At 39.6% G+C, this 25342-nt stretch overlaps 1 protein-coding gene across 2 annotated transcripts in view; it reads right to left on the bottom strand.

The window, feature by feature from the left end:
* LOC134502192 (broad substrate specificity ATP-binding cassette transporter ABCG2-like) overlaps positions 1-22978 on the bottom strand; it is a 28473-nt gene extending 5495 nt beyond the window's left edge. The window contains exons 1-10 of one of the 2 annotated variants that reach the window (XM_063310401.1): positions 22806-22978; positions 18273-18490; positions 14552-14611; positions 12421-12535; positions 12039-12191; positions 10685-10842; positions 10054-10205; positions 8503-8607; positions 6410-6639; positions 2557-2639 (exon numbers count right to left, since the gene is read on the bottom strand). In XM_063310401.1, coding sequence (XP_063166471.1) covers positions 2557-2639; positions 6410-6639; positions 8503-8607; positions 10054-10205; positions 10685-10842; positions 12039-12191; positions 12421-12535; positions 14552-14611; positions 18273-18469 — 1253 coding nt within the window. In that variant the 5' untranslated portion in view covers positions 18470-18490; positions 22806-22978. Of the gene's footprint in view, positions 1-2556; positions 2640-6409; positions 6640-8502; positions 8608-10053; positions 10206-10684; positions 10843-12038; positions 12192-12420; positions 12536-14551; positions 14612-18272; positions 18491-21419; positions 21439-22805 lie in introns of those variants that run through there. The other variant, XM_063310402.1, reaches the window with a different exon arrangement.
* Positions 22979-25342: the final 2364 nt, after the last annotated feature.

Genomic DNA, 25342 nt, shown 5'->3' with positions numbered 1-25342 from the left:
ATGATTTCAAAAACTGGACATTACAGGGGACTAAAGTTTTTAGGTAGAGGAAAGATTTACAAGCCTGTAAAATGTTGCAAAATGTTATTAACAGTGAAAATATTGAAGGAGACCTTTGAAGAATGGAATCAAAATAGTAGCCACAATATCAACAATGTCAGTAATGATGTCTGCTTCTGTGGATGGACTATATCCAAAATATGTTATTGAAGAAATCACAGATGTAGAACAAATGTTATCTGACGAGACAGAGATGGTATTGAAAGTGGATTTACAACTGGCAGGCCAAAAGAATGACTTAGAAAAGATTGTTTCACTGAATCTACAAAAGGAATTGGCTGAGGTTTTAAAATGTAAAAGGAAAATACAAATGACAAACCAAGAGAGGGTCCTGGATAATTTTTTCTTCTTGGATTTACAAAAGAGGCTTGTTAAAGCCTTGAAGACAATGGGACAAAGAAGGAATGAAGAGAAATCAAATCCTATGACAGGATTTGAATGAACTAAAGATTAAGACTGTTAGAAGTAAAAGGAAGGAATATAAAGTTGTTTTATTTAATCAAGGTTAAAACAAGATATGTTGTTACTTCTGGCAACCCTTCATGGACTTTTTGCTGACACCAGGACTGAAAATACTATGTTTTATGGATTTGTTTATAGAAAAGAGATGAGATGAAGAGAAAAAACTTGTAACCTCACAGGGGGTGAACAGTCACTAAATGTGTTTATATTTGTTGTGATGAAGGTTGGAAGTTATTTCTTTTCTATATTTCTTTTCTCTTTCTTTGTTCTTACTCTTCCCTTTTTTCTTTTTTTCTTGCACTTTTTTTTGTTGTTGTTGTTTATTCGTTTAGTCGCTTCCGACTCTTCGTGACTTCATGGACCAGCCCACACCAGAGCTTCCTGTCGGTCGTCAACACCCCCAGCTCCCCCAGGGACGAGTCCGTCACCTCTAGAATATCATCCATCCATCTTGCCCTTGGTCGGCCCCTCTTCCTTTTGCCTTCCACTCTCCCTACCATCAGCATTTTAAGTTTAGTTTGTATTAGATTTTACTATTATAATCAAAATTCTTAATAAAAATTATGTATAGGAAACTGCTCTGAAGGCTGACCCCTTCTATCACTGGTGCTTCAAGCAAAACTAAAAATCTTTTATAAAGTGAAACCTGCATTGAAATGTTGCAGTGTCCAGGTTTCCTGTCCAAAGTTCCTGCTAGTTTGATAGTGGTCTTCTAGATTACATCACCCACATACACACTGATTTTCCATTTCTTTCCACCACCAACATCCATAATTCAAAGGCCATAGAGCATGCTCATTCTTTACTGGACTTTTTGAAAAGTTTCCATGCCAACTTCTTTCTATTCCTGCTTCCACCTCTTTTCCATTCCTGTCCCAGCCCACTTTCTGTGGTCAATGAGCATGTTCCATGGAAGTTCGTTCATTTTATAGTTTCTTTCTAAAGGAAAAGAAACTATAAAATGGAAATTTTATGGTTTCTTTCTTTCTACTTCTGGAAAACCTTGGGATTTTATGTGGATTTTGTGTGGATAGTGTTTTTTGGCTTTACAAGCAACAGCACTTGCTTTTAAACGGTGAAGATGGCAGAAGTCATGATGTTACCATCTCTCCTACTAAAAGCACCACCATATTTCAGGTATTTCAAGTCTTTTCCATAGCTGAATTGAAGTGCTATCTCCAAAATAGTGCTTAAGAATTAACAAGAGTATCAAAAGTCCAAACAGACTAGCCAATATTTTCAAAGACTTTGCAAATTACAAAGCTGTGCACTGAAGTCTCAACTTACTAAACCTTGATGCAAACAATTTTGCCTGCAGCAGACCAAACCTCCATTGCAATTTGAGTCATTTTTGTAATAACTGTGTTGCTTCAATTTATAACATTTGTGTACAAGTAGTCCTCGCTTAATGACCACAATTGGAACAGGAATTTCAGTTGCTAAGTGAAGCGGTGATTAAGCAAATCTGACCCAATTTTATGACCAAAAAAGGCTGCTGTTGTTAAGTGAATCACTGTGGGCATTATGCCAACCATGTGGTCATTAAGTGAATCACACAGTTCCCCATTGTTTTGCTTGCCAGAAACCAGCCGGGAAGGTCAAAAATGGCGATCACGTAACCACAGGATACTGCGACGGTCATAAATGCGAACTGGTTGCCGAGTTCCCAAATTGTGATCACATGACCGTGGGGATGCTGTGATGGTTGTAAGTGTGAGGACTGATTGTAAGCGGGTTTTTTCAGCACCGTCGTAAGTCCGAACCATCACTAAATGAATGGTTGTAAAGCAAGGACTACTTGTAATGATGCCATTGTGCAAAACACCTACATAACAATAAATCATTAAAATAGTGTATATCTCTTGTAATGTCCTACTCTCCAACTCACCATACATTTATGTATAATGGACACTTCCTCACTCCCATTAGTCTGTTAAAATAAGGTTTCTCTTTATTTCAAGTTAGCACTGTTGGAATTTGCACTCAAAACAAACATCATTCATTTGATCATCCCTTTATCTCCAAAGGACTCACCTATTCTGCAAACCTTTACCATCATCTGTTAAACCAAAGAATATGGCCCCTATGACTAATCCCAGGAAAACCGTAACCAATAACTGAAATATAAAAATAACGTATTATGTTCAGTTGTAATTTTAGGCACAGTCATGGTACACAAATCAGTATCATCAAGTCCAAAGACAAATTTTGCTTCTTTTTCCTCCCCAGAATGGCCTTCAATCGTTCTTTTGAAAATTGAAGCCATCATGCTATAACAACAAATTTACCAGTCATCACTACTAATGGTTAGGTAAAGGTAAAGGTTTCCCTTGACGTAAAGTCCAGTCGTGTCCGACTCCAGGGGGCGGTGCTCATCTCCGTTTCAAAGCCTTGGAGCCGGTGTTGTCCATAGGACACTTCCGGGTCATGTGGCCAGCATGACTCACGGAACGCCGTTACCTTCCCGCCGAAGCGGTACCAATTAATCTACTCACATTTGCATGTTTTCGAACTGCTTGGTGTGCAGAAGCTGGGACGAGCAACGGGAGCTCACCCCGCCGCGCGGTTTCGAACCGCCGACCTTCCGATCGACAGCTCAGCGGTTTAACCCGCAGCGCCACCGCGTCCCTACTAATGGTTAGTTTTAGCAATAATTGTTAGTTTCAGGAGAAGTTTGGAATTGTGCTGGTTAAGACAACTGATGTTTCACAAATTAGAACAATTAGTCTGGTCTGCACACTAATGTAAAAATATTGGAGAAACACTTGTTCTAGTGTGATCTGCTGGATGTATAAATCCATGCTTATAGGCTAGATTCAGTTTTCAGCATACTAGGCAAACATATTCAGTACCAAATGCTCTCCTAAGACTTGAAGTACAGGTAGTCCTCGACTTACGACCACAATTTGGACCGGAATTTCCATCATAAGTCACTGTGGTCATAAGTAGAGTCACCACATGACTGGACCCAATTTTACTACCATTTTTACAGTGGTCGTAAAGTGAATCATGTGGTCATTAAGCAAATCCAGCTTCCCCAATGGACTTTTTTTGTGGGCAAATTGCAATCACATGACCACAGGATGCTGCAACTGGTCGTAAATGTAAGTCAGTTCCCAAGCGCCTGAAATGTGGTCACATGACCACAGGGGGGCAGTGTGACATTTTACAAGGGCCTGGAGTGCTTTACAGTCAACACAGAAGGATGGCTAATGAGGGGAAGGAAGGAAGGCAGGCAGGCAGGCTTTAAGAGTACACCAACATAATTCAGCCAATACCCTTCTTATCTCTCTCTCTCTTTCTCTGTCTGTCTTAGTGAAAAGTTGAGGAGAAAGAGATTCAGGGGAAGCTGGTAGCTGCACAACTGAGTGGGTGGTTGCTAGCAAATAGTTCTGGGAGAGAGGGAGAGAAAGTTAGATTGGGATGTTTGGACACTCTGCTGTAAATAGTTTTGTTTTTTCTCTAATTGCTGTGACTAGACCTGTATATAACTCTAACAGAAAGCCTCAGGGGCTTAAAAGCTTAAAGTTAGACACACACCCAGCCATAAAAGGACCATCAATCATACTGGGACAGTCTTGAAGGCTGATCAGGGAATCCTTCCCAATGCAATATTTTAACATTTAACCATATTTTAATTGTGGGATACTGTATGTTCAATGTATTTTAAGGAAAACAAAAAAAGAGGTTTGTGCACTAACACTTATTGTTCTACCAGCTTTCAACTGTTACAGTCCATCAGATTCATGGAGTAGCATACGTACATATTGTTTGTTTGATTTAGAAGCTTATATTTGAGAGGGATGCAAAGTCTAGATATGTTGTAGAAGATGAAATAGAAACTTACACTGTAACTATCAATCTTTAAGGTACCCTTCTAGAAGAATACCTGAGGGAAAGGTGTTTGTACACGATTAAAAGGATCGTGAAAGGCAGAAGAGGGAGGTTTAAAAGTTGTGTGCGTAGGGAAATGAATTTTTGGCCTACTTTATGGGCACTTTTTAAACTTCTAACAGGATATCAGAGTTAAAAGCAATCAGAGTTAAATGCAGAGAAGCAACTATCTCAAACCTTCAGTGATGCTGCATCACCATGGGAGAGGGCAGATATGGCATGAGTTTCTCAGTGTTGAGAAGCCTCTTTAAAGCATCCGTCCTCCAGATGTGGCCTTGTCTCTTAGAAGGGTCAGTAATGGCTACATTAGCTCAAGAATTCTGGAAGCTGAAATCCACACTTGTGGAGAGCAATAGTACTGGCCCAAGCCAGAAGGAGGGGCATTTAGACTTTACATAGGGAGCAAAACATCTCGGGCCAGTATTGTGACTAGTTGAGCCTCAAGAACCCAACAGACATTGATTAAAATTGCAGCCAAGGCAATGGTATCAGGCCATTGAGAGTTAAATCTTAAATTGAAGAGATTCCATGCTGGAGTGCTAAAAACCTGCCAAAAAGAGTTAATGTCAAAAATAATGCCACTAAGCCAATTGTATTAGAGAGCAAGGATCATAGCAAGACCAGTTTGAGAAGATTAACACAAAGGTTTAAAGGAATACCTTGGAGCATTTACAGATTTCATTTCAAAACCATTCCCAATGAGGTTTGGAAGATCAAAACAATTGAGAGGGGCAGGAAGTTAGAACTCTTAGCCCTAGGGAGATTGTAAGGCTCTTAAAGGGCATAATTCTTGTCACAAGGTCAAGCTTTTACAATGCAATTAAAAGGGATTTTCGTAACATCAAAATACAATATCAAAGGCTGTTGTGATGAGGCGATTATTGCCCCGTGGAGAGCAAAGGCTTAACAAGAAATCAAATGGATCTAATCATTTTTAATAAGCCCCTCTTCTAAAAGCCAACTAGTTTCACAACGCTACCAAACCTCTAAGAAATTAGGGTAAAAGGGAGCAGATTATATCTGCCTGCTATTTCTCCCTGGGATTTCCCTCTCAGACATAACTTTTGAACAATCAGGGACCCAGATACAGTACATGTTTATTGAGGCCCAGAGTACTTCCACTCAGCCACTGGACTCACCTATCAAATCTTCCACAGCAGTTCCAAGCAGCCAATCTAGTGACCATCACTGCTGAGCTCCTAAAGCTGGCTAACCCTCATTCTTCCCTTTTCATGTTTGGTTTTTGCAATCAGAAGAGAAAAAATGGGGAGTACCAGGAAGCTACTGTGTGGGAAGAGCAGGAAAGCAAGGCAACATGGTGTCTTGGCTGCAGGAAGGTAGTGAAATATTTTGGTGGCAGGATACCTGTAGAGGGAAGAAATTCTAGAAGGTGCCAAGAGGCAGAAGTTCCCTCTAACAGGAAACTGCCTGACTTACAGCGCCATAGGAAATTATATCCTTTGGATCAGGAGATGAGGGGTAGATCATGCTGGCTGAGGAATTCTGGGAGTTGAAGTCCACACTTCTTAAAATTCCCAAGGTTGAGAAACACTGGGATAGATAATCAGATTAGATAGTTTCCCAGGCTCTACACAATCCCCACAACATTGTAGAGTCATAGAGGGGAAGCACTCAAACTTGTGCTACCTTTGAGTATGGGAAAGGCCTCAGAGAAGATCAGGTTTTTCTCCAGATGATCTTATCTGTGACCCCTTCCACACTCAAGGGACTCTCAGGAGGGAACTCCCAGCTGAGATTATTCAATTTGGGAGGTGTAAGCAGTGAGAGATGCTTTGGAGTGATGGAAAGGCATGTTAACAGAAAACAGCAATAACCCTCTGCCGAACAAGAATAAAAACATCAAAGATCTCCCTAAGAGAAATGTGAAAGAAATTCTCAAGCACCTGAAAATAAGGTAGCATTAAATACTACCCTAAGTCCCAAACAATACTTCACCAGCTTTAGTAAGTGTAAGACTAGTATTTAGAATTACCTGTGCTATGGAGGCTTGAGGATTACCTATTAAATTTTTGAACATCCGTTTGGAGACCCACTTCAGCTGGTGAAAGAAGGAAGTGGAATAGGTGATTTTTTGGAAAGTGTTCTCTTTGGTTTGGCCCCCTGAAGACAGCTTTTCCAATTCTGCTTTGGTTTCTTGATTGTAAGAAGAACTGGAATATATCTCTGCCAATTTCTCTGCCAGTGTCTGATCATGAATACTATCTTTAAAGAGATAAGAGGAAAATTGGTTCCATTGAATAAGGTTTTCATTCTCTAGATAGGACAGCAGTTTGGCTTGACCAGTGTGAGAATGTAACATGCCCATTGCTAAAATACTTATGCTAATGATCGTGATAGAAAACAGTAAAGGCCTATAAATCTCTTCAGAGATATGCAAAGCCAATTCAGAACTGCTTGTTTGTTTGTTTGATTGATTTATATCTGCTTTTCCTTTAGCAACTTAAGGTAGTGTGCATATATCCCTTTCCTTTAATTTTCCCCACAGCCACCCTGGGAGATAAATTGAGCTGAAACAAAGTGACTGACTCAAAAATCACCCAGTGAATTTCCATGTAGCTGAGGGCAGACCAAGAGCTACATCTCCCTGGTCATGGTTCAACACCTTTCTTGTCTGTCACAAGTCTGTGGGAATGTATATATCCCTTTATTTATTTTGATACTTTTACCACACTTTTACATCTAAATGTGGCTTGATGTGGTGCATACTGAAATTTAAGATGAAATAATAACAATAATTAAAAGAAATAAAAATAGCACAAGACCAACATTACAAGGTTGGTAGGAAGACAGAAATTGTAGAAGGGATCTATGTTAGCCTATGATGGCAAAAAATCAGATTCTGGTAGCGCCTTTTCTGGCTAACAACTTTTATTAAAACAGACAAGATTTGTGGGCTGTAGCTCACTTCCTCAGATGCACAGTATGGCCAAAGCTTTGATATAGCTACGGTTAAGGCAGTCCAGTTAACACTGGGGAATAAAATAGAATTAGCAGTAGTAATTCCTGGGCAATTTTTCTGGCATCAATTTGTCACAGCCAGTATTAAAATATATTCCATGTAAAGATGGATGCGGGGATGCAGTGGCGCTGCGGGTTAAACCGCTGAGCTGCTGAGCTTGCCGATCGGAAGGTCGGCGGTTCAAATCCGCGTGATGGGGTGAGCTCCCGTTGCTAGTCCCAGCTCCTGCCAACCTAGCAGTTCGAAAACATGCAAATGTGAGTGGATTAATAGGTACCGCTTCGGTGGGCAGGTAATGGCGTTCCGTGTAGTCATGCTGGCCACATGACCACGGAAGTGTCTACAGACAAACGCCGGCTTTGAAACGGAGATGAGCACCGCCCCCTAGAGTCGGACACGACTGGACTTTACGTCAAGGGAAACCTTTACCTTTACCTTTACCTTTAAAGATGGATGCAGCTTTCCCTACTTTCTGTGGCTCCACTGCTTCATGACAAGTGGAAGTTATGCAGCACTTGGGCATAGTGATGTGCAAGAGAATACACTGCACTTGGGTATGTTTCTTGCTGTGCCATTTGCACTATAGGTAGTTCTCAACTTACGACCATTTGTTTAGTGACTGTTCAAAGTTGCGACAGTGCTGAAAAAAGTGACTCGTGACCAGTCCGAGCACTTACAACCGTCGCAGCGTCCCTGTAGTCACATGATCACAATTTAGGCACTTGGCAACTGGCATATATTTACAACAGTTGCAGCATCCCAGCGTCACATGATCGCCATTTGCGACCTTCCCAGCCAGCTTCCAACAAACAAAGTCAATGGGGGAAGCCAGATTTGCTTAACAACCAAGTGATTCACTTAACGACTTCAGTGATTCACTTAATTATGGCAAAAAAGGTCATAAAATCAGGCATGACTCACTTAATGACCGCCTCACTTAGTGCCAGAAGTTCCAGTCCCAATTGTGGATGTAAGTCAAGGACCACCTGTATTTAAATCCTGAGTGAGCTCTACAACAGAGCTGACAGTGCAAAAAGCAGATTGCCTCTTCATATAGCACACCAGGTAGTGATTCTGAACAAGGAGCTATTTTTTACATACCATACCTATTTCAGTTTCATCAGGCTTATGAGAAGCCACAGCTGTTGAGTCTCCATTAATGATATCCAGGAAAAAGTCAGCAGGGTTATTGTATGGTTCACACTCATAACCTCAAAAAAGAAAAAGAAACAAAATGCTCCTGCATCATTTCAACTGTTGGTGAAAATACACAGCAAAGCTCTTCTGAAAATACAATAAATATTTACACTATAGCTTTGCTAGAGTTAGGCCCAAACAGGCTTTCTAGATTCTCCAGTAAAATTGATGGCAAAGAAATTGGGTGGACATTTTCTCTGAATTTCTCCAGGAGAAGCAAAAATTACCCAACAATTTCAAAAATGCAAGACTCCCCCTAGCAGAGAGAATAGCACCATCACTGATGTGATTAAGGTACTGGGCTAGAAACCAGGAGTCTGTGAGTTCTAGTCCAGCCTTAGGCATGAAAGCCGGCTGGGTGACCTTGGGCCAGTCCCTCTCTCTCAGCCCAAGAGCCAATCAGGCGTGGTAGGAGAGTTCTAGTCCCACTTTAGGCATGAAAGCTGGCTGGGTGACCTTGGGCCAGTCCCTCTCTCTCAGCCCAAGAGCCAATCAGGCGTGGTAGGAGAGTTCTAGTCCCGCCTTAGGCATGAAAGCCGGCTGGGTGACCTTGGGCCAGTCACTCTCTCTTAGCCCAACTCACCTCACAGGGTTGCTGTTGTGGGGAAAATAGGAGGAGGAAGGAGTATTAAGCATGTTCACCGCCTTGAGTTATTTATAAAAATAATAAAGGTGGGATAAAAATTAAATAAATACATACATATAATATAATATAATATAATATAATATAATATAATATAATATAATATAATATAATATAATATAATAAATTTAATGCTGGTGAAGGAAGCCAGGGAAGTCACAAGCCACTGGAGGGATGATTGTTCACAGAAGGACAGGACATTTCCATACATATCTCCCATGGCTACTTGAGAGTTTCCCCAAAATCGTTTTATAACATTGAATTAGAATTGATAGGAAAATATAGGAGAATTTCTCTGCCTGGCACTAGTGTTTACATACAGAGGTGTACACATGCACATTGTTAAGTTTTCAAAATACAAGTACATGACTTCATATAAGCATTGGTACATCTATATTTACTATGTAGTAGAACTGTGCAAAGCATTTGGACAGTTGCTTCCCAAGGACATGTTTCCACAAGACTCATTATGGCAGCTTGGGAGGGCCTCAAAGTATGATGAGCCTCTGAGGAACAAGACCACTTTGGTTGCTTTATGCAATGCCTCTCCAAATACACTACACAGCTTTAATACATAGGCATAAATTAAGTAAGGCAATTATAATTTTATTCATACTGATACTCCATGAGCAATCTTGCCCTTTATCTGGTGATCTTTGACTTAAGGGTCATGTTGGATCTTTGGCAGATTAATCTCAGAGATAAATACTTTCTCCATCAACATTATGGTTCCAAATTAAATCAGACCCCAGATCTGTTTTCTGAAGGAGAAAATGTGATATTGAGATATTCAATAAATAGCCTTCTGAACACTTACCAAGGGTCTTGAAGTATTCTAATGCATTCTGAGCAAGTCCATGATACAAAAGACTTCCTGCAGCCAGCAAGGTCAGCTTATCAAACAATCTGAAGATGGAGTAGCGTGGTTGGTGGATGGAAAAGATAATTGTTTTCCCTTGCTTAGACATCCTGCATAGAAAGTAGGAAGCTCATCAGAAATATGTTAAACAACTAAAGCTAAATCTTTACGGTAAAAGACCCTGCAAATTAATATTGACCCACTCAAATCCTGAGTTTGGTTTTTATTTTGTTTTTGAAAAAAGTTGAATTAAAATGTCTGTCTGTCTGTCTGTCTGTCATGTATCATCGTGTTCGGCTGTGCAAAATGTCAATACTGTAACTGTGGTATTTTTCTTCTCTCTTTTACTTTTCTTTTCTTTTCTATTCATTCATTCATTCTTTTTTTTTTCTTTACGGGGGGGGGGAGGTGGGTTGTTACCAAAATTGGTTCTGTATTATATCCCGATCCCCTGACTGGGGGATAATGTTGCAGAAAGTGGGATCCTTTTATTCTGTGCATGGTCTTTGTGCACGGAATAAAGTCTGTGGTGCCACTTCCTTTAATTCTATGTGTGGTTTCTGCACGGAGCACCTCATCCAGCAGTTACCTTTTCAAGAGTAGCAATACGGCATTGGCTGTGCTGGCGTCAAGGCCAGTGGTTGGCTCATCTAAGAACAAGATGGCCGGGTCAGTAATGAGCTCCATTCCAATATTGGTCCTTTTCCTCTCTCCTCCTGATACACCACGAATGAACTGTGTTCCAACCTAATGGAAAATGAGAATATCTATGATATTGCCTTCTTGAAAACAGATTTTCAGACAGAGATTATTTGACACCCAACAATAGAAGACTCACTATTGAATTTGATAAAGAAGTTGCAAGGTATATTCATCATCGCTGGTACTTCAGCACTGATACAATTCTAATACACGGTCACCTTTGGGCACCATTCTGCTGAACCCTAGTTCAGTGTTGATAAGAACAAGCCATAGCATATATCTGGTTTAAGTATTCACCCTGTACTTCACCTCAGTTTATGTTGTCTAAACTTTTAACTTGATCTACATTAACTTTTGTATTATTAATCAGAAAGCTAATCTACACTAAGCAGCTACTGTCATCTCATTAAGACCAATTTCTCTTGATCTCACAGTTTGGTAGCCAGAATTTTATATTCTTCTTCTTTATCTCTTTTAAACACTTTAAAAAATTCTGGTATGCCCCAGATGTGCCCCCCTGTTCTTCACTTCTCCCAAAAATTGACACTGTGTTGTTGTTATTGTTCTCAAGCTATGCCTAAGTGTTACTGAACTTAGGTCTCCCCATTAATGCCAGAAAGAGCACAGGCAAACTGCAGTTGACTTCAAAAAATGAGAGTAGAAATTAATTCCTGGAGGATAAGGATACAGGTAAAGGTATAGGTTTAGGAATAAGTATAGGTGGAGATACAGAGAAAGAATCAGATCCAGATCTAGACACTTGAAGGCAGATCTTCTGCACATATGTAGCTCCTATCTTGTACACAAGAAAGCAACATACTATATCTAGGTATGTCATGTTTATTAGTTTATGCTGCAGACGAAGTCCTCAGTGTGGGGTACCTGGAGAATCAAGATATATTGTTCATATTCTTGAACAATAGGCCACCCAGTGAAAATACATTTCAGTTGAAACTATAGTATCTTTCCAAGACTTGGTGCCCTCCAGAGGCTTTTTTTAATTACATCATACTGGTTGGCATGGTGGAATTATAGTTCTATACAGCTAGAGGGCATGAGGTTGGTCAAGGCTGTTCTATCTAATGGATCTGTTCTGAACATTTTCATCTCAATGTTATTATTCGGGAACTCACCTGGGTATTATCAGCTCCTGAAACTCTAGCAACAGCATCACTTACCATTATCAGGTAAGTGAAGACTGGAGAAGTCCAATTCTAGCTCAGGAGATTCAATGTCATTACCTTTGAATCTGCCACATCTGTCAATCCCAGCTCCTTGAGGATCTGATTGATTCTCTCCTCCTTTTCATGAGTCTTCACTGTCTTTGGCAGTCTGAGTGCAGCTGAGAACTGGAAGTTTTCCCTCACAGTCAATGTCCCCATCACAACATCATCCTGCAAATTCAGAGGAAACTTTTAAGCCATTTCTATTTATTTGCCTGAAACCAAAGATAATGGTGCACACATCAGATTTCAAGGCACACATGGAACTTTTGCTCCAGATTCTTGTAGTGCCGAAAAAAGAGAAACATGGAATAATCCACGCCACGCATAACCAGATTTCTTTTGGATAGAAGAAACTTACATGTAAGGAAAGGTGGAAAAACCAGAGACAATCAATTACCTGTACTACATATCCAGAGATGCATTTAAAATTGGCAGGCTGGGGGGCACCGTTGATGAAAACATCTCCAGTTAAGCCGCGAGGATCTTTCCGTGCCGCTAAAATATCCAGTAATCTAAAAGAGAACTCAGGATGACATCACATTTGCCACATTTTGCTAGACTGAAAAATGCATTAATGCAATTAACACATTTGCAGGGCTTTGGTTCTGAAACCTGCAGCCAAGGGAAAGCCTCAGAGCATCAGTGAAATGGCAATTCCTTCAGACAGAGAGTTTGGCAGAGATAATCCAAGCCCACGTATCCCACCTGCCACAGTCTAACTTCACAGCAGTCACTATTGAAGCATGTGCACAATATGATTTCTACTTTGGTCTCAAAGTTTTCAAACATACGTAACTGTAGAACATCCCAAATTACTCTCAAGCTTTGCTGATATACTGTAATGATGTTCATGTTTATTTGCTTTTATTCTACATCAAGCTAAAAGTCTTAACAGATCATCATTGGGTAGGAACATGTAGTATGGCTAAGGGTTGGGCCGGAGTGGGTGGGGGGAGAACCCACCATTTATTTTGCTCAGAGTGTCAGATGAAATCTGACACCAATAATCCTTAGCATTAATAAATCAAATCAGTTTATAATCCCCATCTCATAAGTGAATCGGGGCTGTAGACTCATGGTTTAATTTTGGCCTAATTTTTAGGGTTTGTTTTTTTTTTGGCTTCTCACATATCCTTTTTAACAAAGAACCAAAAACAAAAATCTTGTCTGATAAAGAGTGCTGCAGAATTCAAAAGATTGCATAATGTTTCATATATTTTTAGTTAGGCCTAATAAAGGTATGAATATGGATTCTGGATTTTTTCTCCCCCTGCTGAGTCAGAGATGGCTTTTATGTGGAAAAATAAACACTCTTACATAAATCTCCCAGAGTGCTTTTAGGCAGTCGGATCAAAAGGTATATACACGCTACATAGTGTACAGTGTGTAAAAAAGAATCATACTGAACAGCTCAAGACTCAGACCGGAAACCTGGTAATAGTTTTTTACTTAGTGCACTACCAAGACAAAGAAACAGTGTGTTTGTGTCTTTTAATCCAAAAAAAATGGATATATTTGTGCACAGAACTACTTTAGCTAGAGAATCAGGCAACCAGGAAGAACCAGTCACCTCTGAAAGGAATCCAACCCTTTTTGCAATTGGACAAGAAATCACCTGGAAAACCAGCATGCTGGTACTTCTGATAGGGCCAAGCTACATGTTACATTTAGCATACAGCTTGGCTATGTATGTGTGTTTTAAAAAGCAGCAGTGCAAGAGTGCAAACAGGATCAGGACCATGGTATATGGAGAAAAGCTTTCCCCACTTTCCCCAAGATGCTGTTTGATACAAGAAGGGACCCCTATCTGGCAATATTATCTAAATATCTAAAGAAACGCTAAACACATTTATGAAGAAGGAGGCTTTCAATAGCCAGCTAGTTATGACTCTATATCACTTCCAGGATTAAAGGCAGCAGAACATCCATAAGAAAGTACAGTTGCCTTCATGTCCTGTTTGTGAGCTTCCCATAATATTCCAGGTGGTGATGATGAAAAACTGAGAGTCCCATGTCTAATACTGACTCCTCTGCAAGATCCTGGGGTTAGGGTAAGGGTGCTGGGGTAGAAGGGATATCAGGATTAGCATCTAGGAGGATGCTAGGATTACATCATCCTCTCCACAGTTATGATCTGATTCCATGGAGGTATTTATAGATTTCAAAGGAAGTATGTATCATCAAACTATGCATTTGGCATAAATATACAGTTTGACCCATAGACTATGGCTGGACTGTCTAAACAAAGAAACGAGCAAAGACCTCTCTTACTCTGCTACATCAGCATCTTAATGCTGAGCACCTTGGGAACCATGCATAATCGGCATCCAGCTGTTTTTTAGCCACATAGGACAGCACAGCTGGGTATGTGACCATAGCATTATACCTACCAGGATCCAAGCAAATATTCCAACACAATAGTTGAGGAGTGGACAGAGAAGCTATGAAATTATGATTCTCATCAGAATTAATTTCTGTTTAGTGAATGATTACAGAAGACCACTTTTGTCCACTGCTGCAAAACTTACGAAGATTTGCCACTGCCTGTTGGCCCCAGAATTGCATTCAGTCCTGGTGTCATTATTCCACTGAAAAACAAACCAACAAGGTTCTGCTGAGCTCCTTAATCAACTGTGCTTTAATCAAAATTCATCACTTTGTATGCCAACAGAAAGAAGCATCTTGGGTCTGAAATGTGTCTTGGAAAGCACTGTTATGGGATACTTTCAACACAGCCCAACAGCTGCACACTAAAGGCAAGCTGTCATTCAAGGAAGCTTGTCTGCCATTGCTGAACTTCTTGAGAGAACTTTCCCAAAAAATCCCAAGGGTCCCCAGTGCAGAAGAAATGCTCTGTGCATTAGTTCAAAGATCCATCTAGTCCACCTCCTTTTTCCAGAATGGCCAGTACAATGTCCTAGAACATCAGCAGGTTCCTTTGAGTACAGACAGGTAGTGCTTAAAGAAAACAAACCCACCTCTCCATTCACCACCCCCTTCCCATTAATAGCCCATATCACCTTGGAACAAAAATTTATATAATGTGACCAGTAGTTACTAATTATCTGATCTTCCATGAATTTGAAGTTTGTAAGTTGTTCATGGCAGATGACAGCATTTAGCTCACCTTATCTGACTTGGAAGCTAAGCCTGCCCAGAGCTGGATAACAATTGAATGGGAAAGTGCCAGGAAATCCAAAACTAGACTAGGAAATTGAAAAAAAAAAAAAAAAACTTCTTCAAAGAAGTCAGTGGCAAACTATTTCTGTATTGCTGCCAAGAAACTATATGGATAAGTCTTGATGACCACACAGTCATCAAGATCTGAGCCCAACTTGACTGAGATTTTATTTTTTTAAGGTGCCTAAGCCAGTGGCCTCTCTCAGCCTTAGAAAGAAGGCAGTGGCATACCATTTCCCCCAAAAAAGGTTGCCAAGAAAACTGTGTGGACTAATCCAGGAAGTTGCCATGCATCATTACAAACTTGAAGGCACACAAACACAGAGAAAGAATAGCCAGTGTTGCCACTAATGCTTCTTTGGCAAATACTTCCTTTGTGAATCACTTAATTTCAAGACTCTATATTTTGTATTACGTGAAGAGAAAATCTTCCCCACACTTCCCATACAATCTTTGATTTTTAAAATATCTATGGTGTCCTCTGCCTTAGTTGCTTTTTATCTTGCTATTCTAAAAAAGAAGACTAAATGTTGGAGCCTTTCTGTAATGATTGCCCAGCCCAAATACTCAGACTCACAAGAGGTTGCTAAATGAAATCTGATTTATTAGGGAACTTAGGACAAATACAGAGAAAGCTGAGAATGAACAAAAGCGCGCCAAATACAAACTTAAACCCCTCGGTGCAAACGTACCCCGCCTCCCTACCAGCAGCCCCGCCCGTCCCAGGTGCTGGCAACCGTCAGAACTGCTAGCCTGGGAAAGTAATCTTGAACACAAGAGATAACCCAAATACATTCCAAAAGCACAGCCAAGAGATAAACCCCTCTCATCCTCCCATGAAAGATGAAACACGCATCCAGCTAATGACATGCGAAACGTTACGATGAATCAAAGACATTGAAACGGCGAACATGACACTTTCCTTGTAAAAATTGGCTCCAGCCTTTTCATTGTTGTTCTTGTGCATCTCTTCAAACACACTTTAAAAACCGTATAAGAAAATTAATTGAAAGTGCTTCTAGATAGTAATAAATTGAAATTCGTTGATCTAAATATGCAGAGGTTTATATCTATCTTCAGGAGGTTTTGCGTGAAAAATAATAATATGAACTTAAAAATACAGCCATGAACTCAGAGATATTCTCTGAAACGTTGGCCTTTTTATGGTGTAATTAAGTTTGATAACTTCTGCTTTCATGAAACACTGTTTCTAGCTATCTAAGTGTATTTTGCTGAGTAACCCTTTTACTTTTCACACAGAGAGTAACATAATTCAGTTAATTATTTATAGCATAACACACTGGTGCCATGCCACACTGAACTTCTGAGTCTTCATAGGCCAAAACATTGTGGAAAGTAAGCATTTAAGAGGGAGACCCAAAGAAGAAACACGCAAGGGCAGGAGAGAGCTGATCCTAATGTCTGAACTTGGCTTACTATGCTCTATGTTTCTTTTCTACCTCTCCAAACTGTTCAAAAGAATCCCTCTCTTAGATCTAGGCAATGCCTTCTTTCTCATGTCTATTCATTTGTTATCTAGTGGTTACACTTTATACCCACAGGATTCTGTAGATTCATCTCCCGTTCTGTTCTCCTCCAGCTGATTCTGAGAAAAAGATGGCTTTTTTGAAAAGTATAGGATATGACATGGAAGACTATAGTAGAAAGTGTGCATCTCATTTCATGCCAGGATAGCATTTTTTTTATTGCTGCATAGGTGCCACTGGATTCAATCGATAGAATTTTACAAATGGCCACCATATTAATTATTTGTAATAGAAGGATTAGTCACGTCTGTACTGCAAGGAATTCTATATCAAACAATATCTTTGTGGGATGGAACTCATTATAAGATTTCAGGTGACCCATACATGCTGTCATGTTCACTGATTCAATGTAGTTCATACATCGTAACGTTTCACATGCCATGGCGCTGACGCACGTTTCTGTTTGGGAGGGAGCTGCTGTGGGACCTTGTACCAAACTCTGTATGTGAAATCAGGACAATGGAGTGTGTTTGGGTTATGTTATCTGTTCAAGGACTTTTCCCGCAGACCATCAGGAACCATTAGGAGCACCTGGGATTGTGGACATGAGAAGATTCTATAGGGGGAGGGATTTCATTTGCACCAAGGGTTTTTAGTTTGAATTTGGCACGCTTTCATCATTCTCAGCTTTCTCTGTGATCCTGCATACTATTCTTTAATAAATCAGATATCTTTGAATTCCTGCTCATGAGTCTGATGGTGTTTTAGAATAGGCAGCCATTACACATGCCCCCAGTCAATAAACATTTGATTAGCTATGTCCTAGAACATCAGCTGGCCTTGCCTTGTCATAGTCAAAAGTTCATCTTGAGAGAAAAAAGTCACAATATATTCTTTCTCATGATTGTGAACCCTGCTTGATTGGGACTTTCTAATGATGTGAAAAAAATATCACATGCATGTAAAGACAGAGTTCAAATACTGAATGTTCAGGAATGGACTCAACTAGTGGACCAGCTGAGGCTGAGAAAGGCACTCCTTACCATGGAAGCCACTGGTGCTTAAGCTGATAATGACTCTAAGCAAGTCCAAATTATGAGCACCAGTTTGGTGTAGTGGTTAAGGCAGCAGACTATAAACTGGGAGAGTGTGGGTACTCGTCCCACCTGACACACAAAGCCAGCTGGGTGACCTTCAGCCAATCACTCTCTCTCAGCCCTGGGAAGGAGGCAATGGCAAACCACTTCCAAAATCTTGCCAAGAAAACTGCAGGGACTAGTCCAGGCAGTCGCCAGGAGCCACAAAGCTGACTTGAAAGCACCCCATACACACACACACACACACACACACACACACACACACACACACAGAAAGTCCAAATTATACACCTGATGCTTCAAGGGAATGCAACCTCAACAAATAGACAACCTCCAGATTCCAGGGCTATCATCCACAGTGACACCATCTTGTCCAAAAAGTTTCCAAGATATTGTAAGTGACCAATTCTAAAAACCCTGTGCAAATGCTAAGGATAACCACTAAGAAAATAAACTGAGTACACAAATGGATTAGATATACCTACCTGATATCTCTCAAAATTTCTTTTTCAGCTATTTTTCGAAAACCTATAAATCCACTCTTTGTCTTCACTCTGTAGCAGATATTGCGAAAGGTGACAGTACTGGCTTTTGTTGAGCCCCAAGACAGCGACTTCTGATTCTGGACACCATTTGTATTGCAATCTGCCATTGGGACAATGACTTCTGGGTTCTGAGACATCTTTCTGGATTATATTTGCTCCTAGGAAATACAGACATGTAATATTTTTCAGACACACACCATCTTTCCTTTTTTATTTAATGTTTTATTTTATCATGCAAATTAAAAAATGTATAAATGCATAAAACAGTATTAAACAATCAACACACAAGCTGAAAATTAATCAGCCCTGAAAATTATTTTATAAACTGAACAAGTCTAAAAATGTGGACCATATTGTTCAAAAGTCCTTACTCCTTTCTTGAAAAAGGCTAATTCAAATGTTAACAATGTACAATTATGAACAATCCAATACTGCAAATCAGTTGTAGATTTCTGCTTTCCATGATGTAAAAAATCCAGTGGCCCCCAAACCCATAATTCTTTGTATCCTGATATCTCCCAAATAACAAGGATACATCCATATGCACCTTAACATTCATTGATTGACTCAGAGTAGGATCAACAGAATGCAACAATAATAATGAATCTAAACTTTATGGGAAAAAAATAATCATTATATGCTGGAACTTTGCTTTTCAAGCATATCTCCAAGCCAACCATCTTAAAAAGAGCTCATCAGAAACGGGGTACTGGACTCTGTTATCTATTTTTTAAAAGTTTTTATATGCTAAAAATGAGAAGAAGAAGCAATATGTTTCCATAGGTCTAGATTTAACATCAAGATTAAGGATTTAATTAATCCCATATCAATGCTAAATGGATTTTATATGGATTTTAATTATTGTTTTTTCTTTCTGTTATGTTCAGTTTATTTTGATCACTATATAATATATGTAGTTTTTAAATTGTATAACTGCTATTCTTTGTGTACGTGCATGTGTATAGATAGAGAGTTAGAGATATGGTGGTACTGTAGTTGGTTGTATTTTGGAAGGGAGGGAGGGAGGAAGGAAGGAAGGAACTGGGGAACTACCTTCTACATTCCAGCTTTAAATTTGTTGTCCCTTTTCACAGCAAGAGACAATAGTTTCATGATTTGGTAAAAGTTAATGATTCTTGGCACTAACAAACAACTCTATGTACTTGAGCACAGTCCAGCAGATGTTAGCTATGTGAGTTGGATTGTGACCACAGTATCTGAAAAATGCCCTCTGCCATACATTCGTACTTATGGCTTGACATAATCAACAGACACTCTGCTCCAGGTGCCTCAGCACATGGCAGGTGGCTGGTCAGGATGAGACTTTTTATTGGTAACCTCCTGGCTGATATGACAATGGCTTAAAGTCCTCTTGGCATTTATTCTTCTCACATTGCCAGCAAAAAAAATGGAAGTCCTAATTTGCTGTATAAATTTAGAAGCAGATAGAGATGTTGGTCAGTTGGTAGCTAGGATATACTACAGGGATTAAGTAAGAGAATATGAAAGGCAGGAATGAAAGATAAAAAAGATAAATCTTAGGCTTAGTGAATAGAAGACAGGCAGCAAAATAAAGAGAGGTGTGAAAGAGCAGAGAATGGTGTTGACCTGAAAGCTTGAGATGAAAATTTTGAGATATTCAGGGAAATCTCTTTCTCTGCCTCTTTCTTGTATTGGCAAGGAAGCATGGACATTAAGAAAAAAGCATTTCATAAATGATTTACTATCATTACTGTAATTCAAATAGGAACCTTTCTTTTACAGTTGCAAGCCTGAAAACATGAGTCTCTCAATTGTAATTGTAATTGTAATTGTAATTGTAATTGTAATTGTAATTGTAATTGTAATTGTAATTGTAATTGTAATTGTAATGAAAGTCAATTTTACTTATTTCTGAGCCAGTATGATGTAAACAACTTTAGTTTTATTTATTTATTTATTTAATTTTTATCCCGCCTTTATTATTCTTTATAAATAACTCAAGGCAGCAAACATACCTGATACTCCTTCCTCCTCCCATTTTCCCCAGAACAACTACCCTGTGAGGTGGGTTGGGCTGAGAGAGAGCGACTGGCCCAAGGTCGCCCAGCAGGCTTTCGTGCCTAAGGCGGGACTAGAACTAGCTTTAATAGTTAAGGACTGAAGATATTTCCATTTCCCCCAGAATTTTCATTTCTAATATCCCTCACTGTTCTTTTGCTTTTACTTATTTAATAACACAAAACAAATTGGGGGGAGGGCAATATCAAAAAGGAAAAAAGAAAAGGGAAAAGGGGGAGTAAAGAAATTTTGTTAAAAAAAATAGCCATATACACATGTATGAGAAAAACATATATGTATAATTTTTGTCCTTGTATTGATTTCTAAAGTTTCTTATTGCGAAGTAGAGTCTTCTCTCATTTGATTCCTTCCAGATATGCTGGGATCACCCAGAATTCCTAGGACAAAGTGTTCATCTGGAAACACCTTGCTGGGAAAACCAAATTGAATTAAATTAAAGTATGACCAACATGCCATATACCAAAAGTAAATCTTGGGAAAATAGGAAGAGGCAGAATAACAGTACTGAAGAAAAGAGAGTTGGCAAGACCATAAGGCAAAGAAATATGAGAATTGTGTGTGGATGAACATGGTTCGGTTTCCCTTTTGCTTCCAAAAGCTGAATTATCTTTTATCCTAAAAATGTAATCTTGCCAGACCACAAGGTAAAACATAACAAATAAAACATTAACAGCAGAGGTGGAAACTAAAACAAAAGCAAATCGTGACATCATTCCCAGAGAACCAATGCAGATCACTTGTGCATCAGCAGTACTTATTTCTAGGCTGATACACAAAACTGTGTTCTCAAACAGCTATTTTTCTGTTTGGAAAGGTTGAGCCGGCGTTCCAAGCAAATGTGCTGAGCTGCCCCCATTAGCCCTTCCGAGCATAGAATTGTACAGACAGGATGCCGCCAACAAAAGCCTTTGATTCTCAACATAAGGAGTCAATATCTGAGCCCAGATGCACACACAGGAGAAGCCAAAAAAAAAAAAAGAATACACAAAGAACTGCACTGCACATTAGACAGAACCATATACTTACCTGTTCTGGAATTCATCTGGTTTGATTTCTTGGATGGCGTTACCTGCTCCGTAATGACCTTTGGTTTTAAGCAAATAAATGATTTCTGCCTGCCATAACCAGCATGGACTAAATCCCTTGCACCAGATGTAGGTCCATGAAAGCTTCTGCTGTAAAGGCTGCCTGAGTCTTTAAAGTGCTATAAGACTCTTTGGGTGTTTTTGATGCCAGAGATGAATCAAGCTGCCTTTCTGGAAATGGCTGATACCGTATGAGCCTAAACTGTACGTCTGAACAGCCCAGTGTGCGTCTTTCATTGCTTTTGAATTTTTAAAAGCACACTGCGCATGAGATTTGAACATATTTCATGTTCAATGCCCTAAAATGCCCTAAATTTATTTTAAATGGACTAAAAGTGATTTCTATACCTTTCCAGATAGGGTGAGTACATATTCTGGTTATGATTCTCGTGTTCTCAGGATCAGTACAGAGCTTGTACAAGTTATGTTAGGGACAGCTTTTAGGCTACACTATAAATATCTTCTTGCAAGTCTAGTGAACACAGATGATCTTGTTTATAAATCAGCAGGAATAGATCTGAGTTATTGACATGTGGGGAAGCGGGTCTGTTAAACTGGCCTTTGTGATAACTGGTTAAAATGTTACCCTTTAATATTCACAATCCACAATATGCCAAGCTTACTGTGTTAGCAGCTGTAACGGTGGGAGGCTTTTCAAAATATTCTGGGGGAAAAACCCATGTTTTTATTCTAGTTAACTGTCCTCCCATTCTTTATTTTTTTAAAGCTAAGTCTTAATCAGATCCTAAGGAAGTTGTTGAATTCCTTCCAATTTTAAAGGAATCAGAATTAGTCCTGAAAAAAGAAAAACTCAGCTTGATTATTTTAATATTTAATGTATTGAAAAATCAGTCAGGGATACTATTCAGTAAGATTGGTTTTGGTTAGATGATGATTCTTCTTGCTGCCCAACTCCCAGTGACTCTGAGCAGTTATAGATTCTGCCTCTTGCTCATTTTTATTCCACTCTCTGTCTTTTATACATTGCTGTAATTTTCAGTTATATGACAGGTTCCTCCTGTCATGTCTTTTGAGGCTAGCTGTTGCAAATCTTTAGTACATTTGCTCCTTTGCTCTATGAATCTACTATGAACATTCTTATTCTAGTTAGAATAGTTGGTATTTGTAAAAAAGCAGAAAGCTTCAATCACACAAACAAGGAACTGGCAACTGTAAAGAATGCTGTTGCTAACAAGGACCATTTCTTTCTGATCTTTCATTTCTTTCTTCACTCATGCAAGCAACTGAGATGAGAGGTTGGAACCAAAATAAAAATCATCTACCACAAAAGAAAGAAAAAGATTCCCAATGTCCATTTTGGACTTACCTTCAATGAATGTAAGAGGCAACAGAAACAGCAGCAGCAAAATACAATAACATGTTCAGAGCACATCTGGGGCTGAATTATGGAGTGTCACTTCTAGACCTTTGTATGGCTTGCAAAAAAGCACCATCTGGGGCCTTGCTGGGGCATCCAAGACACCACTTTGTACAACAAAGAGGACCAGTTAGTTTCTTCTCTCTTCCAATTGAAGTAATTCCTTTTGCACAGCTCTATAAATATCACAGTTTATCCCTCCCCCTTCCAGCTGCAACGACGGGAGGGGTGAAAGGTCTGTGTTAGGGAAAGACTAGTACAGAAGAACACTTTTGCTTGAGTTTATTTCGGTGGCTGATAATGCTTCAAGAACAATGCAGAAGGAGTGCAGAAACTCAGTGACATTTGACAATACACCCAGATTCCCACTCTAAACATGTTAAGAGAAAAGCTCCAGAGTCATCCAGGCTGCCCACAAGTTCGCGACCATGTGAGAAAAATTAAGGATAAAGCTTAGGCAAATGAATTTTCCCACCGTCTCCAGCTCCGTTCAGACATTAGGAATTCTCCTGTAAAGGGAGTGAACACGGAGTAGGTCCAGTCCTCACCCATATGTCTATACCGTAGCACAAAAGAAGCAGAACGGAGCAGGGCACACATCCTGAAGGGAGGGCTGCCAGTCCAGGCTGAAAAGGAATGGGATTTATTTCTGGGAAAAGAACAACAAACATGTAGAGCTTGTCTGGGAAGCAGAACACCTCCCTTTATAACCTGCTCTTTCAAGAATGGCAAGTCCTCAGTTCTTATTACACAGGTAGGAATCCCTATGCAATAAATTGTAGAAGGAAAGAGAGACAAATACAGAATAACCAGGGACATTATGATCAGAGGAACCTCTGCTGCCAGTAGGATATACTGAGCTAAGAACATAGGGATGTAAAAGAGACAGGCTTCTAAATTGTATAGCGTATTGAAGAGCAGTACTTAGTCACTGGAGCAGTTTTTCCAACGTTATGCCCTCCCAATGTATGGGGCTCCAACTCTTGGCTGCTATAGCTAGATTACAAAAGGCTACATTAGAAATAAAGCAGGATCTAAGGGGCATTTGTCATAATTACATACATACTTACATGTACGGCTGCAATCAAGCTGCTAGAAACTAACCAGCTTAAACAGAGGGAATTAAATAAACTAAAGAATATCAGTCGTCTTTTTTTCAAACACATGGGATATTTATTATCAATTTTCCAAATGAGACTAAGGATTATGCAGGGAGGGGGGCCTCTGTTGCATATTTGTATTGATCCCTGAGAAGCAAAGTTTAGGCACTGGCCCAAGCCATATTCCAAATTTCTGGGAGGGCTGTAGCTCAGCATTAGGGCAAAGTCTGGCATCCATAAGACCCCAGTTTTAATACCCAGTATTTCCACTTAAAGGATCTTGAGTAGGAAGCATATGCTTAAATTCCTAAAAAAACAGGAACATTCAGAATGCACCAGAGTTTGATAAATCAACCCATAGTCTGATGCAATATAAGGCAACTGTATAGATCAAATATAGAATATTCTTCTCTGCTATCCCTTGTGTTTCTGCTGTTGCAATCACTAAATTGGGTTAGAATCTGTTAACTCTCCATGGAAAAAAAAAGCCAAGCAATTACCATCATTTACCTATCTAAACTGTGAGAAGTGGTGGCAGTGAAGAAGGACATGAAATGTAACCTAGACCGTGGTATGGGAAGGCGAAAGTATAACAGTCTTGATCAATTCAAGTTTAATAGCTTTGGGATCTCTCTGTCCTATTGTTAGGGCAAACAGGGCTGGAAAGGAGACATGGTGACTACCAACTGTGTGGAAAGGGTGGTGACCTCATCACTACCACCAACTCTTAAGTCATTTTTGCTGTACTGCATGGATAGTGCATTAAAGACTTTGGGCCAGTCACCCTCAGCCCAACTCACCTCACAGGGTTATTGCTGTGGGGAAAATAGGAGCACGGAGTACTAGGTATGTTCCCCGTCTTGAGTTATTTGTAAAAATAATAAACGCGGGACAATAGATAGATAGATAGATAGATAGATAGATAGATAGATAGATAGATAGATAGATAGATGGTTGCTTTGCTTTGGGTATGTTCTGAAAGGTATTGAACTGAAACAAGATTAGGGAAGATTTCTACCTGATAATCTGGAGAGTCTTTGATAATAAGGTCTACCAAAAAAAAAAAGCTTGGTAGCAATTGACAGGTTAGTACATGGCTGCTATTTTCTCACAGGACAGCAGTTCCACAGTGTATAACCTGGACCTTGAGATATCTGTTTAATCATTTACTATACTACCTGGGTCAGTGTAACTCCAGCATGTTATCTAATCCCCCAAATCCAGGCATTAGGAGAGAGGCCACATTCTGCACATACACACACACCCATTGTCAGTATTAGAGCTTTTCCTTATTTCACCTAATGGTGGTATGAAGATTCCTTAACATCCTTTCTTTTCTACGGTGTCTCAAACATTGTCTTCATAATGTCCCCAACCCATACTTGA

The sequence above is a fragment of the Candoia aspera genome, chromosome 8 (assembly GCF_035149785.1).
Source record: "Candoia aspera isolate rCanAsp1 chromosome 8, rCanAsp1.hap2, whole genome shotgun sequence".
NCBI classification, from domain to species: domain Eukaryota; kingdom Metazoa; phylum Chordata; class Lepidosauria; order Squamata; family Boidae; genus Candoia; species Candoia aspera.
Note: the sequence above shows the minus strand (reverse complement) of the source record. Positions and strands in the feature narration are given on the sequence as shown.